The sequence below is a fragment of the Rhinoraja longicauda genome, chromosome 5, assembly GCF_053455715.1.
Source record: "Rhinoraja longicauda isolate Sanriku21f chromosome 5, sRhiLon1.1, whole genome shotgun sequence".
Lineage (NCBI taxonomy): Eukaryota > Metazoa > Chordata > Chondrichthyes > Rajiformes > Arhynchobatidae > Rhinoraja > Rhinoraja longicauda.
Genome location: NC_135957.1, coordinates 10501995 through 10520161, shown reverse-complemented (window position 1 = coordinate 10520161; position 18167 = coordinate 10501995). Strand labels below are relative to the sequence as shown.

The following is an 18167-nucleotide window of genomic DNA, read 5'->3' as shown; positions in this document are numbered from 1 at the left end:
TACCGCTGCGCCACTGTGCCACCCACGCAGTTGAGGCAGGTACTATCGCAACATTTAAGAAACATTTAGACAGGTACATGGATAGGACAGGTTTAAAGAGCCAAACATGAGCAGGTGGGACTAATGTAGTGCAAATTGGGCCAAAAGCCCTGTTTCCACGCTGTAAGACTCTATGACTTACAGAATCATGGGATATGGGGAGAAGGCAGGGGCGGGGTACTGATTTTGGATGATCTGCCATGATCATATTGAATGGCGGTGCTGGCTCGAAAGGCTGAATGGCCTACTCCTGCACCTATTTTCAATGTTTCTATGACTCCGTCTTACTTTTGCGAACTTTACATCAGTATACATTAACTACATTGTCATCAAAATTGTTAAAATAAGTTACAAGCCTCAGTGGGCCCAGCACAGATCACTGTGGTACACCACTGTTGACAACGCTGCAATCAGAGAAACAACCCTGCAATCAGAGAAACAACCCTCCACTGCAACCCTGTGACTCATAAGACATAGGAGCAGAATTAGGCCATTCATCCCATCGAGTCTGCTCCACCATTCGATCATGGCTGATCTATTTTTCCCTCTCAACCCCATACTCTAAGCCTTCTCCCATTAACCTTTGATTCCATCAAGTTACATTGTTAGTTCAAGTTCCTGTGCATCCATGTCACCAGCAACCTAATCTGCTCACTGCTCACTAAGGCAGCAATCAAGAAAGCACATCAGCCTATTTATTTTCTTTGGCATCTGAAATTAAGCAAGTCCAAGAGGATTCTCTCGAATTTCTACAGATGCGCCACAGAAAGTATTCTGATGGGATGCATCGCGGCCTGGTGTAGCAACTGCTCTGGTCTTGACCACTTGAACATGCAGAGAGCGGAGAATACCGCCTAGTCCATCACAGCCCCATCACTTCCATCCATCCAGTCCATCTTCACGGTGCTTTGCATCAGGAAAGCTGGAAGTATCATCAAGAATGCCCGTCACCCTGGCCATTCCCTGTTCGCTCTGCTACCTTCTGGGCAAAGAGAAACGAGCTGAAAAACCCAGGCATCCAGACTTATGAGCAGCTTCATCTCCACTGTTATCATACTGATACAAACCGTTCACCTCTTTCACATCTCCTTCCCACAGGTACTCTTACTCTCAACTTATTGTACTTATGATTTTTTTGCACTACTTCAGATTGCAATACTATCGTTGCACTATTTCCACACTGTATGATTCTACGACATTTATTGTTATACATCTCTTTTCCATGAACTCGGTTTACTCTATATCTTCCCAAGAACACAGAATTTCATTGCACCCTGGTTCTAATTTTAGTTATACAGTGTGGGAAACAGGCCCTTCGGCCCACCGAGTCCACGTCGGCCAGTGATTTCCCTAATGTCTTGGCACACTGGGGACAATTTACAGAAGCCAATTAGCCTACAAACCTGCACGCCTTTGGAACGTGGGAGGAAACCAGGGCAACCAGAGAAAACTCACGCGGTCCAAACTCCAGCACCCGGAGTCAGGATCCAACCCGGTCTCTGGCGCTGTGAGGCAGTGACCCTACCGCTGCGCCACCGTGCTGCTCTAGATGAAATGCAATGATTTGGGTAAACTACTTACCTGCGCTTCCACATGCGTTAATTTGCGAGTTTGTTCAGCCGTCTGAGTGAGTAGACTTGTTCCTATTTCTAACATGGTTGCTGTCTGGTTTTGTACTGCATTCTGTTGGATCTGCACCATTTCACTTTTCATATTGTCTTGGATATAGTTTTCAAGCTGCAATAAGATTTTTTTTAAACAGTTTTCAGTCCATTTACTGAATTTTAAAGGCAAGGATAAGTTAAACATTTCCTGACCCAACCCCAAAAATTACCAATGATAAGATAGTCAGAACCCTTTTTGTCATCCTGGAAACATCAAATACTAAATCGTTCAGTTTAGTTTACTTTACTTTAGAGATACAGCATGAAAACAGGCCCGTCGGCCTACTGAGTCCGCGCGGACTAGGGTTGCCAACTATCCCGTATTAGCTTGGACATCCCGTATTTTGGGCTAAATTCGTTTATCCCGTACGGGACCGTCCATGTCCCGTATTAGGCCCGCGGGCCGCTGTAGGCCCCGACACTGTAGGCCCGGATAGTGTAGTCTCCAGTGACGTTAACGGAGCTCGTTAATGTTAATGGAGTTCGGGGAGCGGGGTCGAGTGTGTTCAGGGAGTGGGGCCGAATGTGTTCGGGGAGCGGGGCCGAGTGTGTTCGGGGAGCGGGGCCGAGTGTATTCGCCTAACGGAGGTTGCAACCCGCCTCCCGGCCCGGGCGGCCGTCATTGGTGCAGTGGTAGAGCAGCCAGAGACCCGGGTCCGATTCTGACCTCAGGTGCTGTCTGTGCATGGAGTTTGTACGTTCTCCCTGTGACCGCTTAGGTTTTCTCTGGGTGCTCTGCTTTCCTCCCACACGCCACAGAAGTGCAGGTTTGTAAGTTAATTGGCCTCTGTAAATTGCACCTGATGTGTCGGGAGTAGATAAGAAAGTGGGATTGCATAGAACTAGTGTGAACAGGTGATTGATGGTCGGCGCGGAATAGGTGGGTCGAAGCGTCTGTTTCCACACTGTATCTCCAAAGACTAAAACGTTTCAAGACAGCACAGAATGAATGAATGAATGAATGAATGAATGAATGAATGAATAAGTTTATTGGCCAAGTATGTACACATACAAGGAATGTGCCTTGGTGCTCCGCTCACAAGTAACGCACGAACATACAGTAAACAATTAAGAATAAAGCATAACACTTAAAACATTAAGAATACAACATTACAGTTTAAACATGTGAGTGAAATAAACCAGAGCAAAAAGAGACTACAGACTTTTGATTATTGAGTAGAGCTACTACTTGCGGGGAAAAAAGCTGTTTTTATGTCTGGCTGTGGCTGCTTTGACAGTCCGGAGTCGCCTTCCAGAGGGAAGTGCTTCGAAGAGTTTGTGGCCAGGGTGAGAGGGGTCAGAGATGATCTTGCCCGCTCGCTTCCTGGCCCTTGCAGTGTACAGTTCGTCAATGGCGGGAAGGTTGCAGCCAACAAACTTCTCAGCTGATCGAACAATTCATTGCAACCTCCGGATGTCGTGCTTGGTGGGTGAGCCAAACCAGACCATGATGGAGAAAACCAGACCATGATGGAGAAAACCAGATCATGATGGAGAAAACCAGACCATGATGGAGAAAACCAGACCATGATGGAGAAAACCAGACCATGATGGAGAAAACCAGACCATGATGGGGACAAGAAACAGGCACTGGGAGAGTATAGTAGCCAGGCACCGTGAAATTTCAGGAGAGATGAGGAGCAGGGAATCAGCGTTTGGTCAACCAGATACCACATCATCAGGGTTTCTGAACAGGATAACAGATTAATGGAGTCAGACACAAAAAGCTGGAGTAATTTAGCGGGTCAGGCAGCATCTCTGAAGAAAAGGAATAGGTGACGTTTTTGGGTCGAGCCCTTCTTCAGACTGTGAGTCAGAGGAAAGGGAAACTAGAGATATAGACGGTGATGGAGCAAGATATAGAACAATGAATGAAAGATGTGCAAAAAAGTAATGATGATAAAGAAACAGGCCAGTTTTAGCTGTGTGCTCGGTGAGAACGAGCACAGACTGAGACTCAACAAGTCGACTTTGAAGCTGGTGTGACCTGGGTGGGGGAGGGATGGAGAGAGAGGGGATGCAAGGGTTACTTGAAGTTTGAGTAATCAATATTCATACCACTTGAAGTTAGAGAAATCAATATTCATACTACTTATTGTCGGATTATCGGAGTTTAACTGGTGTTTACAAAAACCGCTGTGAAGTTTGGAAGTTTGAAAAGTAATGATGTTAAGTATCTCCAAATGAGATCTGCCCCTTGATCCTTGCGATGGGACAACCGGACAAGCGGGGTTTAGTCCTGATATGAAGCTCCAATGCAGTTAGTGAGGAAGGATTTGAAGGTAATGTTGAGGAAATCTGCAGTTGTTCGGAGTCGTTTCATTTGCGCTCTACGTGATCCCGAGTGGTAATCTAAACAACTGTGCTCTTTTTGGATCCGCACAAGGAGACTTGGAAATTCTGCCAAATTCATGGGAACACGATACAAATGAGCAACTCCATATTTATAGAATGAGAGAGACTCTCTCAGCAGCATCTGCATTTTTACTGATGACCTCCCTCAGTGTAGCTGCCAATGGGATGACAAAATGTCGGATTTGTTTTCAAGATGACGTACATCCATCTGACATACAAAATGATTTATTTGTGGATCGAAGGCAGGAATGTTTTTTGGAAATCACAGCGTAACCTATCTGAACTCATAAAAGCATGATCGTGTCTCTGTCAGTGCAACTGCATCTTCACATCTCATGGCAAGTTAAAAAATCTAATCAGAAACGTGGCAGCACGGTGGTGCAGCGGTAGAGTTGCTGCCTTACAGCACCAGAGACCCGGGTTCCATCCCGACTACGGGTGCTGTCTGTACAGAGTTTGTACACTCTCCCCTGTGACCGCATGGGTTTTTCTGGGTGCTCTGGATTCCTCCCATATTCCAAAAATCGTGCGGGTATGTAGATTAATTGGCTTCTGTAAACTGCCCTTAATGTGTATGATGGAACTAGTGTAAGGGGTGATCGCAGGTTGGCGTGAACTCGGTGGGCTGAGGAGCCTATTTACATGCTGTATCTCTGAACTAAACTAAACAAGCACACCTCACTGTGTATGAAGAAACTGCAGGTGCTGGTTTATACCGAAGATAGATCAAAATGCTAGAGTAACTCAGCGGGTCAGGCAGCATCTCTGGAGAAAAAGGATGGGTGACATTTTGGGTCGGATCCCTTCTTCAGACTGAAAGTAGAGTGGAGGGTGGAGAGTGTGTACTGGGGGTTGGAAGAGCAACCTACCCCCTACTTCCTACCGTTTTCTCCAGAGATATTCCCTGACCTGCCGAGTTACTCCAGCACTTTGTGTCCATCATAAGCACGCCTCGCTGGTAAGAATTGGCAAATAAGAATTTCATTGTTCTATCTGGGACATATAACAAAACACTCTTGACTCTCTCTCTTGACTGGTATATAAAATTAATTATTAGTATTATTCACCAAGATCTCCAGCAGCTCAGCCATTCATGTTGTAAAGCTATCAATACGTCAATATAGATGGTGAATGGCCAAACTGAATACTCTGAAAAGATCGTGTTCATTAAAACATATTGGGAGAAGAGAGAAACAAGGAACTGCAGATGCCTGAATCTTGAATAAAAGGCAAAGTACTGGGGGAAGATGAGCGAAACAGTACTGAGGGAAAGACACACAGTGCTGGAGTAACTCAGCGGGTTACACAGCATCCCTGGAGAATATAGATATGTGACTTTTCGGTTCAGGGCCCTGCTTCGGACTGAATGATACAATACAATACCACTTTATTTATCCTGGAGGGAAATTGGCCTGCCAATTGAATTCAGGGCGATTGTACCACTGAAGGAACTCACGGGTCAGGCAGAATCTGTGGAGGGGGTGGACCGATGGCATTACGGATCGGGACCCTTTTTCAATTCAGTCTTCTGAAAGCCCGTTCCCTCCACAGATGCTGCCTGACCTGCTGAGTTACTCTGCCACCTAGTGTTTTGCTTTTGGAGAAGAGAGACAATCCTTCTGCAATCCCCATTATAATCTAGAAGATGCAATTCAAATTCGCAACTCCTTTCCCCACGACAGAGTTAAAAGAGAGACTTGCAAAGCTAACTTGCAAGGTCTCTGGTCACTTCAAAGTGCTTCACGACCGGTCAGGGACCTCTGGATGCTGCCTATATGTTATGTAGAATGCCCAACAACCAAGTTGCCCATGGCTAATAGCAACAGAATAATTATCAGATAGTTAAAACACATTTGGACAGGTACATGGATAGGATAGGTTTAGAGAGATATGGTCCAAATGCTGGCAGGTGGGACAGGTGTAGACGGGGCATCTTGGTCGGCATGGCACATTGGGCCAAAGGGCCTATTTCCATGCTGTAAGACTCTACATTTTATTTCAATGGTTCAATGATGCTTTATTGTCACATGTACGAAGTGCAAATGCACAGTGAAATTATTTTCCTACAAACAGTGTTTTCTCAAACAGTGTTAATTCAAAACATATTTTTTCCTACGAACAGTGTTAATTCAAAACATCTTTTTTCCTACGTAGTGAGTTTCATAAGAAGTTAAGGGTAATAGGAATAACTCCTGTCTTGAGAACGTCATTGGGTTCCGAGTTCCGTTACTCATCTAAGAATCAGTATGTTCATCAATGCCTCGGTTCTGCCTTGAAGTGTCAGCTGAGATTTTTTGAGGAAATGTTCTGGCGTGCAACTTGAAAGCAGAATCATCCAAACTGGACTGAGCCAAAGCTGGCGCTGAATTCTGCAAGTCTTCAGCAGCGGGTAGAGCCGCTGCCTCACGGCGCCAGAGACTCGAGTTCAATCCTGACCTCGGGTACTGTCCGTGTGCAGTTTGCACGTTCCCCCTGTGACCGCGAGGGTTTCCTCCGGGTGATCCGGTTTCCCCTCTCGTCCCAAAGACTTGCAGGTTTGCAGATTAATCGGCCTCCGTAAGTTGCCTCCTAGTGTGTTGGGAGTGGTTGAGAAAGTTGGATAAGATAGAACTAGTGCAAACGGGTGATTTAAGGTTGGCGTTGAGTGGATGGGCCAAAGGGTCTGTTTCCGCACTGTATCTCTAAACTAAACTAAACAAAACACTGATCCACCTTCAAAACTTAGCCTAGCTCCGTGGGGTTAGCCAACACAGTGACACTCTCAAGAGAATTAGTAGGAAGGGTCTGGCAAGCATGAGTTCAAATCAAGTCGTATTTATTTTCATATGGATAAGTTGTGAGTTCTATCATAACGCACTTTTCTATCAAAAAGCATATTTCCTTTGGTGCAGTTTCATGTGACTTTTAACTTCTATAAATAAAAAAACAAGATGGCTTCAAATGTAATTGTCATAACTGTTCAGAACTGATCCAAAATCAATATTTTATTTGCTTCATGGTTCTATTCGGGGGCGGCACAGTGGTGCAGCAGTAGAGTTGCAGCCTCACAGCGCCAGAGACCCGGGTTCGACCTTGACTCCAGGTGTAGTCTGTACAGAGTTTGTACATTCTCCCTATGACAAAGTGGGTTTTCTCTGGGTGCTCTGGTTTCCTCCCACACTCCAAAGGCATGAAGATTTGTAGGTTAATTGGCTTCGGTAAAAATTGTAAATTGTCCTAGTGTGTAGGATAGGGCTTGTGTTATGGGGTGATCGCTGGGCCTTGTTTCCTTACTGTATTTCTAAACTAAACTATTCTGAAAAGTTCTGAGACTGATGTCTATTTATTTCTATTGCAGCTGAATTTTGTTTTTTTTGTCGTGAAAACAAATTTAGCTCATTAGTTTTCCTCACAATGGATCTACAGACTTGTTCCTAATTTTGAATTGTTCTGCGTTGCAACGATTATGGACTGAGTGCATGAAGAAACTCTTGGGTTCTGAGTAACGTAAGGGCACAAAACATAGAGACAAAAAGTGCTGGAGTAAGTCAGCGGGTCAGGCAGCATCTCTGGAGAACATGGATAGGTGACGATTTGGGCCCGGACGATTTGGACCCTTCTTCAGTGATTGTTGGGAAGAGGGAGGGGGATAAAAGCTGGGAGAGAGGTGGTGCATCAGTAGTAAAGAATCAGTAGTAAAGAAAGCAAATGCAATGCTCGCATTTACTTCGAGAGGGCTTTTATACAAAAACAGGGATATAATGTTGCAGCTCTACAAGGCGCTGGTCAGGCTGCATTTCGAGTATTGTGAGCAATTTTAGGCACCATATCTGAGAAAGGATGTGCTGGCTCCGGAGAGGATCCAGAGGAGGTTGACAAGAATGATCCCAGAAATGAGTACGTTAACCTATGATGAGTGTTTGACGGCACTGGGCCTATCTTCGCTGAAGTTTAGAAGAATGAGGGGGGGACCTCTTTGAAACGTACAGAATAGTGAAAGGCTTGGATAGAGTGGATGTGGAGAGGATGTTTCCACTCGTGAGAGAGTCTAGGACTAGATGTCATAGCCTCAGAATTAAAGAACATTCTTTTAGGAAGGAAATGAGGAGGGATTTCTTTAGTCAGAGGGTGATGAATCTGTGGAATTCTTTGCCACAAAAGGCTGTGGGTATTTTTAAGGCAGAGATAGATAGATTCTTGATTAGTACATGTGTCAGAGGTTATGGGGAGAAGGCAGGACAATGGGGTTAGGAGGGAGATCAGCCATGATTGAATGGCGGAGTAGACTTGATGGCCGAATTATACTCCTGTCACTTATGATTGTATGAGCAGGACAAAGCGTGGCAGGTCATATCTGGACACAGGTGAGGGGGGTTTTCGATAGGCAGATGGTTAGAACAAAGGCCAGAGATTAAAGTATCCAGATAGGCACAAAATGCCGGAGTAACTCCGCGGGTCAGGCAGCATCTCTGGAGAAAAGGAATAGGTGATGTATTGGGTCGAGACCCTTCTTCAGACTGAGAGTCAGGAGAGGGAAACTAAAGGTATGAAAAGGTACAGCTTTTTAAAGCAAACGGTGTGAGACAGACGTATTGAAGTGTTGCAAATGTGGAGGAAGAAATGTAGGAGGAGGGGGAGGGGAGAAATAGGTACAAGCCCAGGTGAGGTGCATGGGAGGGGTGGGTGGGGGTGAGCGAGAATGGGGGTTCTGGGGGAGAAAGGGGAGGGGAGGGGGTTGTGAGAAGTTACCTAAAATTGGAAAATTCAATGATTATACCATTGATGACCATAACAACTGAATATTAACCAATGGAGACCTGTCATAGATTCTGTAGCATGCAAAATCAAGAATTTGGATTGTGTTTTAATCACGTGCAAAATCAGAGAGAAACACTTTTCACCTGGATTTGTTACCTGTTACACTGTTACCTGAATGATGATTAATTCTAATTTGAACAATTTGTATAAATGGCTTTTAGAGTCATAGAGTCATAGAAGTCACAGGGCGGAAACATGCCCTTCGGCCTAACTTGCCCACACCAGCCAACAATGTCCCAGCTACACTAGTCCCACTTTCCTGCGCTTGGTCCATATCCCTCCAAACCTGTCCTATCCATGTACCTGTCTAACTGTTTCTTAAACGATGGGAAAGTCCCAGCCTCAACTACCTCTGGCAGCTTGTTCCGTACACCCACCACCCTTTGTGTGAAAAAGTTACCCCTCGGATTCCTATTAAATCTTTTCCCCTTCACCTTGAACCTCTGTCCTCTGGTCCTCGATTCCCCTACTCTGGGCAAGAGACTGTGCATCAACCCGATCTATTCCTCTGAAGGAACAGCAGATGCTGGTTTACAAAAAAAAAGGCACAGAGTGCTGGAGTAACTCAGCGGGTCAAGCATAGAAACATAGAAACATAGAAAGTAGGTGCAGGAGTAGGCCATTCGGCCCTTCGAGCCTGCACCACCATTCAATATGACCATGGCTGATCATCCAACTCAGTCTCCTGTACCTGCCTTCTCTCCATACCCCCTGATCCCTTTAGCCACAGGGCCACATCTAACTCCCTCTTAAATATAGCCAATGAACTGGCGTCAACTACCTTCTGTGGCAGAGAATTCTACAGATTCACCACTCTCTGTGTGAAAAAAAACGTTCTCATCTCAGTCCTAAAAGACTTCCCCCTTATCCTTAATCTGTGACCCCTTGTTCTGGACTTCCCCAACATCGGGAACAATCTTCCTGCATCTAGCCTGTCCAACCCCTTAAGAATGTTGTAAGTTTCTATAAGCAGCATCTCTGGAGAACATGAGTAGGTGACGTTTCAGGTTGGGACCCTTCCTCAGACTGCAATGTTGAGTCAATAGCGATAGAAGACAGCAGATCTAACTAGTCATTCATGCTCCACATAAATTTCTCCCACCAGCCTTATTTAATCCTGCCAGTATATTCATTTTTTTACCCATTCATGTGTTATCTAGCTTCCATTTGTATTCATAGATTGCTGTTTACTTCAACCATTCCACATTGAAGTAATTTACTAATTTTAACCACTCTCTGGTTAAGAAAGTTGGTTCTGAAATCTCTGTATTAATCACCACCAATCACCCTTTAATGAAGGTAAACGATATGCAGTGGCTGAAACAATAGGCCATAGAGTGAAACAGCGTGGAAACAAGCCCATCAACCCAACTTTCCCATACCAACTAACATGACCCATCTACACTAGCCCCACCTGCCTGTATTTGGTCCATATCCCTTTAAACCTGTCCTATCCATGTATCCGTCTAAACGTTTCTTCAACATTGCAATAGTACCTGCCTCAACTACCTCCACCGGCAGCTCCATGCACCCACTACCCTATGTGTAAAAAAAGTTATCACTCAGGTTCCAATTAAAATCTTTCCCCCCTCATTTCAAAACCTATGTCTTCTGGTTCTTGATCCCCCCTACTCTGGGCAAGAGACTCTGCGTTAACCCGATCTATTCCTCTCATAATTTTGCACACTTTTGTAAGATCACACCTCATCCTCCTGCTCTCCAAGGAAGTGAGTCCGAACCTGCTCAACCTCCCTATAGCTCATGCCCTCGAGTCCTGGCAAGATCCTTATAAATCTTCTCTGCACCCTTTCCAGCTTGACAATATCTTTCCTTTAACATGGTGCCCAAAACTGAACACAATGCTCAAAATGCGGCCTCAGTAACGCCTTGAATAACTGCAACATGACTTCCAACTTCTGTACTCAATACTGACTAATGAAGGCCAATGTGCCAAAAGCTTTTTTGACCACCCTACCTGTGACGCCTCTTTCAAGGAACAATGTGCCTGCACTGCTGGATCCCTCTGCTCTTCAGAATATTCCCCAGAGCCTTCCCATTCACGGTGTAATGGTCAGGTTATTTAATCCAGTACACTTATTTCTTAAAGTTGTATACAAGGCCAATATACATTGACTAGACACAAAATGCTGGAGTAACTCAGCGAGACAGGCAACATCTCTGGTGAGAAGGAATTGGTGATATTTCGTGTCGAGACCCTTCTTCAGACTGATATCAGTGAAGTGGGCAGTACAGAGATAAAATGTAGTCGGAGACAGTAAGACTGGTGGGAGAACTGGGAAGGGGGAGGGGATGGAGAGAGAGGAAAAACAAAGGCTAATTGAAGTTAGAGAAGTCAATGTTCATACCGCTGGGGTGCAAACTATCCAAACGAAATATGAGGTGTTCCTCCTCCAATTTGTGCTGGGCCTCACTCTGACAATGGAGGAGGCCCAGGACAGAACGGTCAGTGTGGGAATAAAAAATATGAAAGCAGAGGGCAGGAGGAATCCCAGAGGGGGAGCAGTTAGAGAGGACGTTGCTGAACTCTCGTCAGAGAAATAATACATTGACCGCTTGTTTTTCTAGCACATGTAATGTTAGTCTACACCATTCATTGTGGTGACACTACATTACTCATTGGGTCATTTGCCAAAGCTGCCATTCTGCATGCTGCCATGAGTCTCTACGCTTTAAGTAGTACTTTGATATTTTAATTTACCAGCTGTAGGTGAAGAGAGAGGTATACTGAGAGAGACACAAAGCACTGGAGTAATTCAGCGGGTCAGGTAGCATCTCTGGAGAAAAATGATCTTTTGGGTCGGGACCTTTCTTCAGACTTCTTCAGACTTAGAGAGTTGGAAAGGGTGCAGAAGAGATTCACTTGGATGGTACCTGGACTTGAGGCATTGAGTTATAGGGAGGGGTTGGATAGGCAAACACTTTTCTCTTTGGCCTGAGTGATGACCCTGTTGAGTTGTGCAAGATCATTAATAAGATGAATTCTAACATGTCTGAGGAGAAAACCCACGCAGTCACAGGCAGAACGTACAAACTCCATACAGACAGCACCCATAGTCAGGGTCGAACCCGGGTCTCTGGCGCTGTAAGGCAGCATCTCTACTGCTGCGCCCCCCACTAATGTAAGTGTTCACTCATGTAAGGGGTGTGGGTGATGGAGAGAAGCCATCTTCAAACAATTATTGTGCGTATCACGACAGAGCAGGCATACATTGTTTAAATAGGGTTTTCTTCCTCTGCACTCTTATGAGACCGTAGGTTTTGCATGTGATGAACGTAGGCAGAGACAAAACAGGAGTGTGTGTGTTACGATGGACCAAAGAACGATAAACTCAATAGAAAACAATTTAGTAAAATGACTGCATGAACAGTACCAGTTAAAACTTCCATGATAAATGGAAACATTAAAAAAATCAATCTTAAAATAATAAAAAGGAACTGTAAATGCTGGTCAGTACCAAAGATAGACATAAAATGTTGGAGTAACTCAGCGGGTCAGGTTGCATCTCTGGAGAAAATGGGTAGGTGACGTTTAAGGTCGGGACCAAAGAAGTCTGAAGAGAGGCCACATGCAAACTGAAGGAACAAAACCTCACAGTTTGCTTGGACTGCTGACAATCCAGTGGCATGATTATTTTTTTGTCAAGTAACTCCTGCATTCTTTCCCCCACCCCACTACCCACCCCCCACTAGTCTTCCCAGTAGTTCCACTGTTCACATCCTTGTATCCCTATCGTTAGCACATCTTCCCCAGCCAACAATGGGCCATTATGGGCTCCACTCTTCCTGAGGCCATCTGTTGCCAGCCCTGTTTTGTTCTGGCCATCTCTATCTTTCAGTCTGCAGAAGGGTCACGGGCCAAAACGTCGCCTATTCCTTTTCTCCAGAGATGCTTCCTGACTCGCTGAAGTACTCCAGCATTTTGTGTCTGAAGTCTGAAGGGATGCTGCCTTACCCGCTGGGTTATAGAGTCATTGGGTCATAGAGCGTGGAAACAGGCCCATCGGCCCACCTTGCGCACATCAACCAACATGTCCCATTTACACTAGTGCCACCTGCCAACTTTTGGCCCATAAGCCTCTAAACCTGCATATCCATGTACCTGTCCTATTGATTCTTAAAGGTTGCGATAGTCCCTCCCTCAACTACCTCCTCCAGCAGCTCGTTCCATACACCCACCACCCTTTGTGCGAAAATGTTACGCCTCAGATTCCAGTTAAATCTTTCCCCCTTCACCTAATGCCCATGTACTCTGGTTCTCAATTCCCCGGCAAGAGTTACTCCATAAAATTGAAGTTCTGCATGAATGGTGAACATATGGTTTTGTGATATACAGTTCATGAACTTTAATCTTGATGCTTTGACAAAAACTCTGCAAAATCTTGATTTTGTTTTTCTCAACTAAAAACACATTGGGATTGTACTGGGAGCTTGGGTGTCTGGCGTGCATGTGCCATGTCCCAGACCTGCAATTGAGCCCATATGTCTGTAAATCTTGAACCATTTCTGATCGAGCTTAGACGCGCAAGGTGACGTAAACATCCATGGTGTAAACATGCAGCAACGTTTAACGCATCAACTTTTTTGCTGGAAGACCCATGTGCAGTTTTAAGCAATATAAATCTACGGAATAAAGGAAACCACCATCCATCTAATGGAATGGTGACACTCGAAGAATTGCAAAGGTACCTGTGGTGAATTACTAAGGAGGGAAAAAAGGGACCATTGCCTTTTATTACTCTGCTAAAAAAGAAATATCCTGCCAGAAACTGAATTCATGGTTGCACAGCATGTGAGGATAAAGCACATCAGGCAAACATTCCTCTAATGTTGTAGCGTGCAAGTCCAGATGGGTATAAGTTTTATTTCAATAAGTTTGGATAGGGCGGCGCTGTGGAGCAGCGGTAGAGCTGCTGCCTCACAGCGCCAGAGACCCGGGTTCGATGCTAACTACGGATTAGTTTAGTTTAGAGATACAGGGCGGAAACAGGCCCTTCGGCCCACCGGGTCCGAGCCAACCAGCGATTCCCGCACATTAACACTTATCCTACACCCACTGGGGACAATTTTTACATTTATCAAGCCAATTAACCTACAAACCCGTACGTCTTTGGAATGTGGGAGGAAACCACAGCACCCGGAGAAAACCCACATGGTCACAGGGAGAACGTACAAATTCCGTACAGACAGCACCCGTAGTCGGGATTGAACACGTGTCTCTGGCACTGTGAGGCAGCAAATCTATCACTGCGCAGTAGAGTTGCTGCCTCTATGCCATCTCAAACCGTCTTCAACGCCACTATCATATCTGCCTCCACCATCACCCTAGGCAGCTTGTTCCAGGGATTCACCACCCTCTACATTAAAAAAAGACTTGCTCCTGCACATCTCCTTTAAACCCTGGGATAAAGGTTCTCACTGTCTACCCTATTCATGCTTCTTATTATTCTTCTCCAAAGCCCTTCAAAATATTTGGAGTTTACTAAATTCATCTTTCCTGCAAGAACCCACTTGACTCATTTCCAATCAGGCTTCTGCTCCTGAAACATGACTAAAAGGGCCCTCATCAAAATCACAATAGACAATAGACAATAGACAATAGGTGCAGGGGTAGGCCATTCAGCCCTTCGAGCCAGCACCGCCATTCAATGCGATCATGGCTGATCACTCTCAATCAGTACCCCGTTCCTGCCTTCTCCCCATACCCCCTCACTCCGCTATCCTTAAGAGCTCTATCCAGCTCTCTCTTGAAAGCATCCAACGAACTGGCCTCCACTGCCTTCTGAGGCAGAGAATTCCACACCTTCACCACTCTCTGACTGAAAAAGTTCTTCCTCATCTCCGTTCTAAATGGCCTACCCCTTATTCTTAAACTGTGGCCCCTTGTTCTGGACTCCCCCAACATTGGGAACATGTTTCCTGCCTCTAATGTGTCCAATCCCCTAATTATCTTATATGTTTCAATAAGATCCCCCCTCATCCTTCTATATTCCAGTGTATACAAGCCTAATTGCTCCAGCCTTTCAACATACGACAGTCCCGCCATTCCGGGAATTAACCTAGTGAACCTACGCTGCACGCCCTCAATAGCAAGAATATCCTTCCTTCAAATTTGGAGACCAAAACTGCACACAGTACTCCGGGTGCGGTCTCACCAGGGCCCGGTACAACTGTAGAAGGACCTCTTTGCTCCTATACTCAACTCCTCTTGTTACGAAGGCCAACATTCCATTGGCTTTCTTCAATGCCTGCTGTACCTGCATGCTTCCTTTCAGTGACTGATGCACTAAGACACCCAGATCTCGTTGAACATCCCCTCTTCCTAACTTGACACCATTCAGATAATAATCTGCCTTTCTATTCTTACTTCCAAAGTGAATAACCTCACACTTATCTACATTAAACTGCATCTGCCATGTATCCGCCCACTCACACAACCTGTCCAAGTCACCCAGCAGCCTTATTGCATCTTCCTCACAATTCACACTACCCCCCAGCTTAGTATCATCTGCAAATTTGCTAAAGGTACTTTTAATCCCTTCATCTAACGGCTGCGGCTCTCTGGCAGTCTGTTTGTCTTTTTTTCCTTTTTTTGTTGTTTGTGTCGGTGTTGGGATGGTTTTTGTTTCTGTTTTTGGCTCTGTATGTGTGGGGGGTGGGGCGGGGGGTGGGGGAACCTTCTTTTATTAGGTCTCTTCCCCGGGGCGCAGCTCGGCCGCGGGGCCTTCCATCGCCCGCGGGGCCTTCCATCGCCCGGCTCGGCCGCTGGACTTAACATCGCCGGCGCGGTGCGGCCGCGGGACCTAACAGTGCCCGGCGCGGCTCAGCCGCGGGGCCTTCCATCGCCCGGTACGGCCGCGGGACGGTTCAGCGCTCGGTGCGGCTCAGCCGCAGGGCCTTCCATCGCCCGGTGCGGCTCGGCCGCGGAACGGTTTAGCGCCCGGCGCGGCGCCTTTCATCTCCCGGCTCGGCTGCGGGATTTAACATCACCGGCGCGGCTCAGCCGCGGGACGTTTCAGTGCCCGGTGCGGCTCGGCCGCGGGACTTAGCAGCGACCGCGGGGCCTTCCATCGCCCGGCGCGGCTCGGCCGCTGGACTTAACATCGCCGGCGCGGCTCGGCCACGGGACGTTTCAGTGCCCGGTGCGGCTCGGCCGCAGGGCCTTCCATCCCGTTGCGTGTCGTTTGCCTCGGTAGGGGTCGAGCTGCCTGTCCGTGGGCGCGGGGGGAAGAGAGTGGAAGTTTTGTTGCCTTCCATCACAGTGAGGGGGTGTTTGAAGTCACTGTGATGGATGTTTGTGTTGGGGTCGTGTGTCCTGTGTTCTTTTCTTTTTTGCTGTGTCTTGTGACTGCTGAAATTTCGTTCGGTATTTATACCGAATGACAATAAAGTTCTGTTATACTGTTATTAATGTATATCGTAAATAGCTGGGGCCTCAGCACCGAACCTTGCGGTACCCCACTGGTCACTGCCTGCCATTCCGAAAGGGACCCATTTATCCCCACTCTTTGCTTTCTGTCTGTCAACCAATTTTCTATCCATGTCAGTACCCTACCCCCAATACCATGTGCTCTAATTTTGCCCACTAATCTCCTATGTGGGACCTTGTCGAAGGCTTTCTGAAAGTCGAGGTACACCACATCCACTGACTCTCCCCTGTCAATTTTCCTAGTTACATCCTCAAAAAATTCCAGTAGATTTGTCAAGCATGATTTCCCCTTCGTAAATCCATGCTGACTCGGAATGATCCTGTTACTGCTATCCAAATGCTCAGCAATTTCGTCTTTTATAATTGACTCCAGCATCTTCCCCACCACTGATGTCAGACTAACTGGTCTATAATTACCCGTTTTCTCTCTCCCTCCTTTCTTAAAAAGTGGGATAACATTTGCTATCCTCCAATCCACAGGAACTGATCCTGAATCTATAGAACATTGAAAAATGATCTCCAATGCTTCCACTATTTCTAGAGCCACCTCCTTAAGTACCCTGGGATGCAGACCATCAGGCCCAGGGGATTTATCAGCCTTCAGTCCCATCAGTCTACCCAAAACCACTTCCTGCCTAATGTGGATTTCCTTCAGTTCCTCCATCACCCTAGGTCCTCCGGCCCCTAGAACATTTGGGAGATTGTGTGTATTTTCCTCAGTGAAGACAGATCCAAAGTAACGGTTTAACTCGTCTGCCATTTCTTTGTTCCCCATAATAAATTCCCCTGCTTCTGTTCTCAAGGGACCCACATTTGCCTTGACTATTTTTTTCCTCTTCACGTACCTAAAAAAACTTTTGCTATCCTCCTTTATATTATTGGCTAGTTTACTCTCGTACCTCATCTTTTCTCCCCGTATTGCCTTTTTAGTTAACTTTTGTTGCTCTTTAAAAGAGTCCCAATCCTCTGTCTTCCCACTCTTCTTTGCTATGTTATACTTCCTCTCCTTAATTTTTATGCTGTCCTTGACTTCCCTTGTCAGCCACAGGTGTCTCTTACTCCCCTTGGAGTCTTTCCGCCTCTTTGGGATAAATTGATCCTGCAACCTCTGCATTATTCCCAGGAATACCTGCCATTGCTGTTCTACCGTCTTCCCTGCTAGGGCCTCCTTCCAGTCAATTTTGGCCAGCTCCTGCCTCATGCCTCTGTAATCCCCTTTGCTATACTGTAATACTGACACTTCCGATTTTCCCTTCTGCCTTTTCATTTGCAGAGTAAAACTTATCATGTTGTGATCACTGCCTCCTAATGGCTCTTTTACCTCTAGTCCCCTTATCAGATCAGGATCATTACACAACACTAAATCCAGAATTGCCTTCTCCCTGGTAGGCTCCAGTACAAGCTGTCCTAAGAATCCATCTCGAAGGCACTCTACAAACTCTCTTTCCTGGGGTCCATTTCCAACCTGATTTTCCCAGTCTACCTGCATGTTGAAATCTCCCATAACCACCGTAGCATTACATTTGTGACACGCCAATTTTATCTCCTGATTCAACTTGCACCCTATGTCGAGGCTACTGTTTGGGGGCCTATAGATAACTCCCATTAGGGTCTTTTTACCCTTACAATTCCTCATTTCTATCCATACTGATTCAACATCTCCTGATTCTATGTCACCCCTTGCAAGGGAATGAATATCATTCCTTACCAGCAGAGCAACCCCACCCCCTCTGCCCACCTGTCTGTCTTTTCTATACGTTGTGTACCCCTGAATATTCAGTTCCCAGCCCTGGTCCTCTTGTAGCCATGTCTCAGTGATCCCTACAACATCATACTTGCCCATGACTAACTGAGCCTCAAGCTCA

The 18167-nt window shown here is 46.0% G+C and overlaps 2 protein-coding genes across 2 annotated transcripts in view; one reads left to right on the top strand and one right to left on the bottom strand.

Moving 5' to 3' along the window:
- The window catches only part of LOC144593840 (microcephalin-like), a 145655-nt gene that overhangs the window by 71125 nt on the left and 56363 nt on the right, over nt 1-18167 (top strand).
- Nucleotides 1-18167, bottom strand: part of angpt2a (angiopoietin 2a) — a 93286-nt gene that overhangs the window by 53898 nt on the left and 21221 nt on the right. The window contains exon 2 of the mRNA XM_078398905.1: nt 1621-1776. Coding sequence (XP_078255031.1) covers nt 1621-1776 — 156 coding nt within the window. The remainder of the gene's footprint in view (nt 1-1620; nt 1777-18167) is intronic.